This window comes from Chaetodon auriga, chromosome 5, assembly GCF_051107435.1.
Source record: "Chaetodon auriga isolate fChaAug3 chromosome 5, fChaAug3.hap1, whole genome shotgun sequence".
Lineage (NCBI taxonomy): Eukaryota > Metazoa > Chordata > Actinopteri > Chaetodontiformes > Chaetodontidae > Chaetodon > Chaetodon auriga.
This window is the reverse complement of record NC_135078.1, coordinates 12250298-12262576: the sequence shown is the minus strand read 5'-3', so window position 1 is coordinate 12262576 and position 12279 is coordinate 12250298. Positions and strand designations below refer to the sequence as shown.

At 42.0% G+C, this 12279-nt stretch overlaps 1 protein-coding gene across 3 annotated transcripts in view; it reads right to left on the bottom strand.

Annotated features, from left to right (window-relative positions):
- Positions 1-12279, bottom strand: part of ksr2 (kinase suppressor of ras 2) — a 97301-nt gene that overhangs the window by 19092 nt on the left and 65930 nt on the right. For all 3 annotated transcript variants that reach the window (XM_076731103.1, XM_076731105.1, XM_076731106.1), the window contains 5 exons: positions 11633-11801; positions 10991-11032; positions 8000-8069; positions 4451-4499; positions 3111-3472 (listed from right to left, as the gene is read on the bottom strand). In XM_076731103.1, the coding sequence (XP_076587218.1) occupies positions 3111-3472; positions 4451-4499; positions 8000-8069; positions 10991-11032; positions 11633-11801 (692 nt within the window). The remainder of the gene's footprint in view (positions 1-3110; positions 3473-4450; positions 4500-7999; positions 8070-10990; positions 11033-11632; positions 11802-12279) is intronic.

The window sequence follows — 12279 nt, the reverse complement described above, 5'->3', positions numbered from 1 at the left end:
TTTTTTGTCCTTTGATTGCATTGCTGTTGAAAGCTGCTGTACAGATGAACTTCAGTGAGGTATTCAATCACGACCGTTTTTCTTGCTAATGCTGCATTCAGGCATGCCAGCAGAATGGGAGGAATTGCTCTTATTATGCACTATTAGTGTGGAGAACAAGCTAAATTTGCTTTCTTGTTAAATTAGCAATTTCTTAACATTTTAAACCAGATAAAAAAAAAGCCGTGTAGGCTGCGTGTCTTATCTTAATTAGGTATAAATCAATTGCATTAACGTTGGCAAACTTCTCCACGAGATATTGTGCCTGTCAGAACCGCCTCACATCTCCTATTCATACGTACAACGAGGCAACTGGTGCAGTCTTTCCAGGCTGTACGATATGATGTGAACATGGAATAACAATGCAATAATGTGACTGTCATGACACATTCATTGTCTGCTGGTGGGAGTGTGAACTGCAGACTGTTGCACTGTTTCTTGGTTCCCACAGCACTTTTCTTTAAGCAAACCACTACAGTGGATTCACCGTAAACGTCCAGTGTGAAAGCATCCATAGTCGGAATACGGACACAGTATTTAACCAGCCATCATGTGTTTTTGCCACTTTTAACAAAAACCCAGGCTTACCTGCAATTCATGTGTGTGAGACTGTGTCAGTGAGTTAGGGCAGTTTGAGATGTAGTTAGAGGATAAAATGTCATCAATCTGAACTGAAACATGTGCCCACTCTCTGCCAGGGTGAAGCTGCGGTGCGTGGAGCTGGTGTCATATTTCTGGAGGGGTGCCATCGCAACAGCGTATTAACAGACAGCTCTACAACCACCCCCTGCCTCACACCTAAAGCCCTCTTCCCCGACTGTGCCACGCAGGTGACCAACAAAGGACCTAAAGCCAACAGTTCATGCATATTCATTCCCAACGAGTAGCTGACAGCAGCTGCATTTTTAGTAGCTCTCTTCCCTTGGGCTCTTTTCAACGCAGAAATGTGGTTTTATGGCTTTGTGTCACTTCAGCCAAAACCTTTACGTCAATGTCACATCTTATGACAATGATTACCCCAGACGAACAGGATGTGTAGAAGATATAATAAGTACACAGCAGTAGCTTGTCATGGTACTCAGCTGATGAAAAGCTAATGAGGACACCTCAACTTAGTCAAAGCCACCTTTGTGCTTTGAAGAGGACTAATTATGCCATTTCCAAGGTTAAACTCAGCGATTGCAAAACAGACGACCCTGTGGTCTGCGATCCACTGTCACCTGTAACAAATGAACAAGCGAAGTAAAAGATATAATCAATATTTAGGTTTCCACTAATGCAGCTTGAAAACCCCCATCATTAATAAACCAATAAACCAAACTAAGGTTTAATGTTAGAGGTTTGTCATGTTGCACTTTGAGCTGCATGAGCACGATAAAGCTCGCGTTCATGCCTAAAGCTCCGTCTCCTCAATGGAACCAGTGCGAGGACGATACACTGTGTCAGTTTTCCAGTCGGCCCGGTTTGCAGATTCGACCATGCAGAAAAATGAAAACAGCCCAGATCGGTGGGTGGTGCTAATGCAGCTGAATGCTGTTTGCAAACCGCCATTAAATCCAAAAGAGGAAGAAGAAGACTGTTAACAAAAGCCATGTGGTTGGAAATGTATTGGTCAGAACAAGACAACAGACCCCTTGCAATTTCTACATGGAGGGCTGGGTTTGGTCCAGCCGGACTACACGAGCCCAGTGTGAACGCACCTCAAGACTGCATGTTTCAGTTCCATGTTTTTAAGCAGAGTATTGGTGGATGACAAAGCCACCTGTTGCACTGACATTTGATTTTATTTTCAGCAATCAGCAGCGAGGATATCTGAGAAGCCGCCAGCTCATCTCTCAGCTCCCCTTCACTCACGACAACTTCAGCTGGCATTAACTGCAATCGCACACGTCAATCAGCCGATCAATCAGTCATTTGTTGTTTAAAAGGTATTTACAACCACCGTGAATGTGAAAGAGCAAAATGATTACATTTAGCTTTGTTTTAACGCATTTTTTACACTCTGAATCCAGCATGGAAATCCCTCTCTGTCTTCTCTTTTCTGCCTTTCTGTCTTAATAGAGAACGGAAGACAAATAATTTAATTTTTTTTTTTTCCAAAAACAGAAGAAACAAAAGGGGGTAAATTATTTTTTTTCGTGAGACACCCGTCTTTGTTCACAGACTGTGTTGATGACAGTGGGAGAGTGGCAGATATCTGAACAATTTCCTTTTGAACATTATTAGCTGTGCTAATTAATTAAGAGAGTATTGTTAATAATGGTCTTTAAAAAGAACAGCCGTGTCCTTCTTATTACAAATGAGAAAATACTTGCTGCACAGAAATGTAAACGCTAATCTGTGAAATAAGTTTTCCACTATGTGAGCGAATTCATTCAAGCTCACTCCAACTGTGTGCTGTAGTCAACTGCACTGTAGTCAGATGCAGCAGGGGGTGTGGGTGTGGGTGGTTCATCCATTCAACAGCAGCAGCAGCCTGTTCTAATCATAACCTCTGCACGCTTCATTGTCAGCCACTCTAAACTCATTGTCCTAGAGGCGGGCCGATCCGTGGTTGATCTGAAATGGGTCCCAGGTGACGCTACTGACAGCCACCGACCACCCCGAGTTCAGAAGCAGAGCAAACGGTGTCAGCACACGACCGGCAAAGTTTTTTGATTATTCTTCATATTTTTCATCCACTCTCTTTTTTGGAGTACCAAATGATGTTCACAATACACAAACATACAGCGATAGCCTTCACCACCAAAGTCTGGGTGAATACGTCATTCTGATTGGCTGCAGGGTGTCCATTACACCTGCTAAACAGTTCCAGTGAAACCGTCCACCGTTGTGAATTAATGCTTCATAGTATCAGCCTGTATCTAAAATAAGTAACCATAGCAACAGGGATGCAATCAAAGCTTCTGTTTACAATTTACGGCAACACATTAACAAGCTAACAGCTAATGACAACAATGAGTGACGTCTTCACACTGCGGTCGGTCAATGCGTCATCCTCTGAACACCACAGGATGGTCACTGTAACACAGCTTTCCGTACAACACAACCCGTCACATCGTTATCCTTACCTGGTGATGATGGCCAGATGTGGTGGGCTCATGCAGGCCCCCATAAACAGCACCACATTCTCGTGGCGAGTGTTGCGGTAGGCCATCACCTCACGTTTGAAGGCCTTGAGCTGGTCCTCGTTGTCACGCTCGATGTCGATCAAGCGGATGGCCACCTCGCCGTGCCAGCGTCCGTGGAACACTTTGCCGAAGCGTCCCTTACCGATCATCTCCCCGATTTCCAGCTGCTCGAATGGGATGTCCCACTCCTGCAGGAAAATGCTGGTCTGGCTGGCCTTGCGCGGGAAGTTGCGAGCCGACAGGAGCGACAGGTTCATCTCCTCGAACTCGTCACCGGAGTCCTCGTCGTTGGCCTCCTCGTTCTGTGAAAAGGCAAAATGCAACTGTTCTCATGGAGCTCTAGGCCTGCATTTCACAAATCTGCAAGTATGCATTGTGATGAAAATGCCCTTATACAACACAAAGAGGTGGTGTTAAAATATTCTACCAAGATGTCAAATGCTTATATTCTGTTAAATGCCATTAAGCAGCTGGAAGATTACAATTTTGCTAAAACCTCCTCCAAACTACGTAGGAGTTTCGGAGGGCAGATACATACAAAGTTGTTTATCCGCTGGATGTAATGCCTTGTGGTGTCATATTATTGTTCTTTCTTTCTTTCTTTCTTTCGTTCTTCGTTCTACTTTGCTAGATATGCAGTGACATCAGTACTCAGTAATCATAAATATGCTCTGACATATACGTAAAAAGTACTATTACTCCTCATACACATATCTCGCCTCTGCATAAAATAGCATCTAATTGTTCTCAAGCTGTGTGCATTTGGAATACTGACTGCTATTCAGGCCATTACCGATAAAAAAAATAGAGAGTTATGAAAAGGGAAAACAGCCGCGGGAAAAACTGGCTGATTTAGTCTGATTTGATTTGAAATATAATGTACCGCACGAGTCAAAATGACCTATTCAGAGATGCCTGCTGGAATATCATTCAAGGCAATCTGCATCACATTTTCTCAAAATAAATCATTGTTACAGGAACAGCGATGACAATCAGTAAAGGTGCGTTTGTTTTTTCCTTCTCGCTGCTTTTGACGCATAACTCACCTGGAGGCTCCTCAGACAGCTGAGCCAAAAGATGCTAAATGAGAGAACAACGCAAATGACTGCGGCGAGCGGTGGTGAGAGCTGCAGTTTGTCTTCATTCGAATTCACGAGTGATTTCTACCTATCTAATTTCACACTGATATTATTGACCAAAACGTGGAGAATGGAACGGACTGAATGAAAAGCTAACAGGCACATACATTCAAAAGAGTAGAGATCACAAGAAGGACTCACATCTGATGTCGGTTCAACTTCGATTTGAAGTAAAGGGTTGCCCTCATTCCTAAAAGCAAGAAGAATAAATGTAGAAATAAATCCATGAGAAACGACATAAATAAAGCAGATCCTTCACACATTGAACTAATGAGCCTATGGTTGTTTTTTTTTATATATCTTTGATTATTCAATTTATTTCCTGTCAAATAAAATCAAGAAATCAATGAATCAATCATTAAGTTATTTAAACAGCTGTAAATCATGTCGTTAAGTGTGTTGTTACACGTGCATCAAGGATGGATTCTGCAAAACCAGAGATTCTTCGTCCTTTTCAAAATCTGGCTCCTACATTACCCACAATGCAACCACAGAGATTCGGGTGTGTTATGCTAATACTGCTAACCTAGCCTCGAGTTGCTAGCATAACGCAGATATGAAGAGCATGCTAGAGAGGCCTGGAAGCTCACTTCTTTCACACACCCCAACATATTTTTTCATTTTCAAAAGAGACATCATTTGAGGCGATTTTATCTGATTCTGCAGCTTCCTCTGGAGCCACAAAGGACTTTACAAAACTTTTTTGACATATGCATTGGAACTCCCAAAGACCTGTGAACAGACTCTGATAACTGAAGTGATTGACTTCACATGTGTGTTATATTTGAGAGAAGTGAAACTTTGAAACCTGAAACCATTTGTCTGAGTTTTTTAGTCACTTTTACACTGTTTCACACATGATAAAGTCGCATGGATGGATTTTGAAGCTGTCTGTTGTCCCTATTTTGTGAACAGGCGACTTTTTCAGTGTTCTTTTACCAAGACGCCGAAGACGAGAGACATTCTGTTAACACACAATCTTTTGTTCTAAATGAGGTCCTTCATTAAGGCCATTTTAATGACTGAGATGAGACATTTTCACTGTGACTTGCAGACTAATTTAAAGCCTAGATTTGCTTTATTTTGAATCATTAACATTTCTTTTCTACAGCTGCAGAGCCAGTGATTGACTTTACAGAAGATAATAGTTACATTTCCCCTCCAACTAGTCAATCCTCCAGCCTTTGTGTGTTGATTCTTTTTTAAAGGTTGTTAATTTTACCGTTTTTGTGGAGAAGGCATTTTCTTTGGCACTATTCTGTTCAATCAGGATGTGCATTTTACTCCTAAGTATGCCCACTGCAAAAAATGACTGTACCAGAGGCTTTTACACTGGAGATCACCTGCAGTGGCCCACAGGTGGCAAGAGCACATCAACAGTATTTGACAGATAAACGAATAAAATGTGAACAGGATTGAATGTGACAAAGGGAACTCCTGATTACTGGCAGCATTTTCTAACCTTAATTTATAATCTCACTGTCATTTATGAAGTTTCAAGTGCGTCTGCGCCCTGAGCCCTTATTAATATCTGACCCTGGCATGTACACTGTCACCCACACTGCTGGTGCCAAGGACACGACACAAATGAAGCCACTTCTCCTCCTCGACCCATCCTCCTCCGTCCACATAACTGGCTGCGTAACATCAGCGTGTAACCTCTCACAACCTCTCTCTGGTATATTAACACTGATTCACAAAGCAATCCTGGACTCATGGGCAAAGACCAGACGTGAGGCAGAGTAGAAAATAATATGTGACTCCTGTGGCGCCAAGAGCCTCTACCAGCGGTTCGATCTCTGCTCTAATGAGGGGTACCTGCCGGGTGTTGGGGTCTGAGACAGGCCCTCATTAACCCTGGGATGAGGCCATTAAGGCCAAAGAAATCTGCCAGCTGCCAGCTGCAAGAGCATACAAAGATGTAGGAAAGCAGGGACAATAGCATTAATTAAATCAGAGGACTATGGGTTTCATAACCGCACTAATGTATTCACATTCGTCAAAAGGCAGAGAACGAGTGGCTGAGAGAGTGAGAAAAGGAGGAACGATAAGATGGTGAAACTGTCCATCTATAGATACAGTAAACAGGGTTCACAAGGTTAGAGATGTATTGTGTACACTTTTTAGACAGATGTCTTCATTATCTCATATGTTTGGCTGCATGTGGCTGCCTTCATTTAGATTATAGCCAGGTGTATTTTTTTTCCAGTGCTTTTATTGACTGATTCCAGTGGAGAGTTTTTTTTATTTTATTTCAAAGAGGCTAGCTTGGAGAATGAGCTCTTGTAAAAGCACTTTTTAAATCAAGAGATTTTATTTTTCTTAAGAACATCTTTCTATTTACAGCAACAGCTCTGATGAAAAGCTTACTGTATTTTTCATGACTCTTCTTAAAGTACTACAAGTTAGATATTAAAATCATTTCTCTGAAAGGATAAAAGAACAGACCAGCATCACCACATACAAAGAAAGTGAGAAAACACATACAAGGAATTCCCTTCTTATCTCTTCCTTTACCTCGTTCTATTTCACTATTTGAATCTCTGTTTCTACATTTTCTGTGTGTGTAGCATGGAGGGGCTCCTGAATTGTGTAATGACAATAGAGCTGAACCTTGAACCTTGAAGAGAATTTATTGAAGTACCCAGTTTTCTCTGCCTGGAGTACACCTTCAGAAAAATCAGTCATCCAGAAAATTCAATGACCAGAAAGAAACCTGAAATGCTTCCTAAGGTAATTGAACCAAAAGCATTCTCTTACCATTCAACACTGCTTTCATTCCCCCTCCACTTCTTACCTTTCCTTCATCAGGAAATGAGTGGCCATTGATGAGTTTGAATTCAACACAGTGGCTGTCAGTTGAGTCAGCTGATTCATCCAATATTTGTGAGACACTTTGAAACGTAAATGTTTTGTTCTTTGCCTCTTTAATCAAATTATTCGGTGCATTTTGGTTCTCCTCAAACTAAGGGACACTGCATTACATTCATACATTTTATCTTAAAGCTTGCAGCTGCTACACGGATGTGGCATGAAGATATCAAATACAGCTTCGTTCTTTTTTTTTGTCTCATGCCCTATACCTCAATCTAAAAACCCATAACATTTGCCGTTCTCTCTCTAGGACCTTTTCAAGACCATCTTGACATTTCAAAAATAGAATAAACAGTGGCATCATTTCCCATCGATTAAACCATTACAATCTATGGGTACGGCCCGTATTTCATCACAATTGACCATCCGCCTATAGATGGAGGTTCTCTTGCCCTGTTTCTCATGATAGATTGAGATCCTAATCTAATTAACATCTGGGTCAAAAGGCATCTCATCACTCCTCCTCCTCTTCCGGTTGTTTTCCCGTGACCACTGGCTTCCTCAAAGAGCCAGTGAAAATCCAGTTGGCATCCCAAGTGTAGCGTGAACTAAAGGCCATGCTAACATTAGTCTCTGAGTATTCGTCATGTCGTCCTTCGCATTGAAATTGTCACCCAAATATCTGTGCTCCAATAAGTTTGACTTGGCCTCTGACCAGCAGCCACAGAGAAGGAGGAGAGGGAGGAGGAGATGAAGGAGCATGAAAGATGACTGAGAGGAGACATGGGCCTGATGAAGATCAGAAGTACTGTCTTCATTTCTTTAAAGGTAGACATGTGGTTTGGTTGAAAGGCTTGTGCAATAGATTCTACTCACCCTGGTTCAGACAGGACAGGGTGCAGGATGACCTGCGGTGCTCTGCTTGGAGGAGCTTCTGGAGCAACATCTGGAGATATTAGTCACAAAACATCAAACCAACAAATTAGAACAAAGTTGCACTCATTATTAAACCCTTTTTAACATTGTTAACATCTTTCCCTGGAAGATGTCAACTATAGGTAAGATAGATGTGCTATAAGGATACCACATAGAAACCACATTGTGCAGACAAAACTAGGTGAGGTGAAGAAAGGCTCAGTAGCTTGTTCAGTGACACACATAGCAAAAGTCATTTCCACTGAAATACCTCTGTTCACAGCTACCGCTGGTCTCAATCATATCATGAAAGAACGAACCTAAATACAATGACTGCATGAAATGAGACAAGGTCAACCTTCCCACTAAGGCTCACGTCACAGCGTTAATTAAAGGAATGAGTTATTGTGGGAGATATGATCAAAGTGCGATAGAGCCTGATCATTCATGACACTTGCGTCTAGTGTTGCAGCGGTGCTATCAGTGGGTGAAATCTAAGGCTGAACTACAAATCAAAATCTATGATGAAGGTATTAACAGCGGGTTAATCCCTTGTACCCGGCTTTAGACACCTCCCACTTTGTTTTGAAATTCTGCTTCACGTAGGAGTCCAGGCAAGAGGGCCAGATGAATCAAACTCTGTGTAGATTCATGACAGTGTGTACGGACAAAGACATAAATGTGATATGCTGTGACTCACTCTTTTCATCAGATTTACAAAGCTGCACGTACATCTGATTCTATTTTGTAAATCTCAATCATTGTGGAGTGGGCCAACAAAAGCAAGAGCCTTATTTCAACTCCCACAGTTAGTCATAAACGGGTGTAGATCGCCCTGAAACACACATTAGCATATTGATACTTGCTGCCTGTTCCACCACTCATTAGACATGTAAATGAGAGGAACGGCAAAGAAAAAGAGGTGGAATTTAACCAATTGTATTGTATTGGTGAGGATCTTCAACAGCATCAGAACAGCTATCATTATGTGCAATGGTTAGGCACAGCTGTGGCTATTTACAACACCCATACTAATAACTCATTGCAAGTGTCATCATTGGCTTGACATCTCAATCATCGTTATTCCATGACAGAAGGATGATTAATTACTAATCTATATATCACATATTAAAACAGGCTTCACAATGTGCTTCGCTATTCTGGATCAAAATGAAAACATCATTAAACAGGGAAGTAATTTGCCTCCAATATACAATTGATGAAATTCATCGATAATTTAAAATTAAGTACATTTAAGCCCCTGAGTGATATTTTACAGAACGCTGTGTAGGCTGCTAAATCATAACACAATGAATAACTCATCACTGCACCCACAACTATCTCTTGAAAACCACGTCTGGTCTGAAGTCTGCGTGAGGTGCACATAGCTTCACCACACATTCTCCTTCATCAATATTGGTTCAAGTGTGGGAAAAGGCATACACGTGACCCCAGGGGGGAGTGATCTTTGTAAGGTCAGTGAAGTCACTGTCTGCCATACTGTCTGGAAAAAACAACCAACAATCTCAATGACTGAATTGTTGCATTTTGGAAACACTCCTGGCTGACAGTGCATGGTTTGTTTGAATGCAGCAAAGAAAATGGGAACCCCTCACATCCCCCTAACCATATTCAATTGCCATACTTCTTTCTCAACACTATTTGTATGGAAATATCAGTGTAGAAAATGAGCTCATGGTTGGAACAGTGGCACCGGCTCTGTGGTATGAAAACACACAATATATGTCTTGATGTACGCCAATGTGATATGCTGCACAGTTACAGTATGTGTATTTAAAGCATGTAGAAAAAGCACATTTAATTTGATCACCCTAAAAGGACACGAAGCATATACAGTGTGTCATATTATCAGAGAAAGAGAAACAGCAGGTTGGATTCTCTTTGCTACTCTTGATGGGTAAGGTCAGCTGTAGTGTTGCATCTACCTCTGAAAGACATCAGAGGATTCGCTGCCACGCTTGCCGCCTGTGCTGGCACATGCTGACAATTTGTGACACAAAGTGGGAGCCACAAAAAACATTCCCTTTGTGGCACGGTGCATTAGTAGCTGGCAGCGTCGCCTCACAGCAAGACGGACGTGCTTTTGTTTTCTGTGTGGAGCCTGCATGGATGTCTGCATGGATTTACGCCAAAGACCAGCAAGCCAGGAGGATTGGAGGCTCTACATTGGCCAATGGTGTGAATCCGAGCCAGTCGATCTGTCTGTGGACCCTGTGACTCCTCTGTAGGGTATTCTCACTTGCTATGAACGCTGGGGTGCCATCGACCCCTTGTGAGACTTAAAATGAGCACTTGTGTGAAGATAATGAAAGAATAGATTTTAAATCATCTTGTAATTGGAGGCTTATGCTACCTTTTTTGTTTCCTTTTCTTTTCTAAATAAGTGCCAGTGTTTACAGTAAATTTCATATGACATGAATGTGGAATTAGTTCCACTTAGAGCACAACGGTTTCAGATTGATTGGACTAACAGTGAGTGGTGGTTTTTGACCATGCTGTTATGCAGCTCACAAAGGTAGCTGATGTAATTAAGCTGAAAAACAGACAACAGAGTGTGTGACTACAATAATCAGAACCTGGGTACCGCACTGCGTGCTGTATATTCATGCATTTCCTAAAACCTGTCTCCCCAGTCTCAATTACACCTTGTTCTTTTCCTCACACCACTCTAGGCTGTCTCAGCTGTTATAACCTGCCAAATGAGCAAAGACTGTGTGGTTCCAGTGCGGGCAAAAGCAAAGGGTCTGGGCAAATCATTAGGAGGGCGCAAATGAGACAAGCAATAAGTGGGTGTAGGGGCAGAGAGTCTTAAAGCAGGCCAAGATGTGGATATGAAAATCACAACCAACATCAAAAGAGCCCTCCTCTTCCTTACTTTTGGTGGGCTGGTTGCAGTGCATTATGGGTAATGATTAATTATGAGGCACTTACCTGGGAAGATAAACTGTTGTTTGTATTTGAAATAACTGGAGGCTGCGGGAGGAGACAAAAGGAGAGCTGGAGTTTGATCTGAAGTCATGTGGACTTGCCAGTCTTACATAGCTGTTAGCTCAGAATCTGTTCTCTTTGGTGATGTCATACACTCATATACTTATTATGAGACACAGCTTTGCTTCACAGCACAAATTTAGAGTGAGTACATGTTCTATGACAAAAATTTCATAATACATAATATGAAATCGAAAAATTGTTTACGTTTTTAGGCATGCTAGCAGCTTGACACTGGGGATGGCAATAAGTCCACGTCTTTGGTCCAAACTGAAATGTTTCAACAACATCGGATGGATTGCTCCTCCTGACTTTTATCTAGCTTGGTCTATGAAAATCATATTTCCATCAGACTCAACTGTAATTTGCATTTGGCATGTTTACCATGTTAGCATGCTAGAATTTGCTGTGCCAATCAGCAAATTAAACTAAGAGGGTGAACATGGTCAACATTATACCTCCTTAACATCAGCATGTTAGCATTGCCATGGTGTGAGTCAAGGCTGAGGGTTCACTGCCTCCTCTGTGATAACCCTGTTAAATATTTCAATTTGAGTATTATCAAGTCTTTCACATTTTTTTTACCTGTCAAATTGAACTGTTTCTGTTGTCGCGCCGACTGTGGTGACGGGTGTAGCGGCGAGGGGGGCGTGGCACTGCTGGGCAGGGGAGGAGCCGGGGAGGACGGGGTGGAGGAGGTGGTGGATGACGGATTACTGCTGGAGTCTGGTTGGTACGGGACCGGGATGTGATCCTGAGAAGAGACAGAAAAGAGGCAGGTCATCAGAAGCTTTACTTAAACGTCAATTCTGGTGATTTTGCAAGTTTTAGTCTGTTATCACAAAATGCTTGCACTCTACACTTCATTGTTGGCCTCTTTCTGAATCACACCAGAAGTTTCTTGATTGATTTTCTGCCTTCCAGGCACCACTTGGTTTTCATTAATTTCAGTTCCATATGAAAATCAAATTGCAGAGACTTGAAACTTGCCCGAAAGAGGTAATCCATCACAATGAGCAATACGCTGCCTTTACTTTTGTGACGAAGTTATGTTATCATCGTGTTGGGCAGCAGTTGTGAACAGGAAGCATTTTAAAATCTCTTCTCGGTGGTACGTTCAAGGACATGCCAACATCCAAGGGTTAACTAAAACTTAATCAGGAAAACTACTTGCACTGATCATACTTGAGTGTTAATTAATCATCTTTCTGCTGTGAGAATGGAAAACAGCT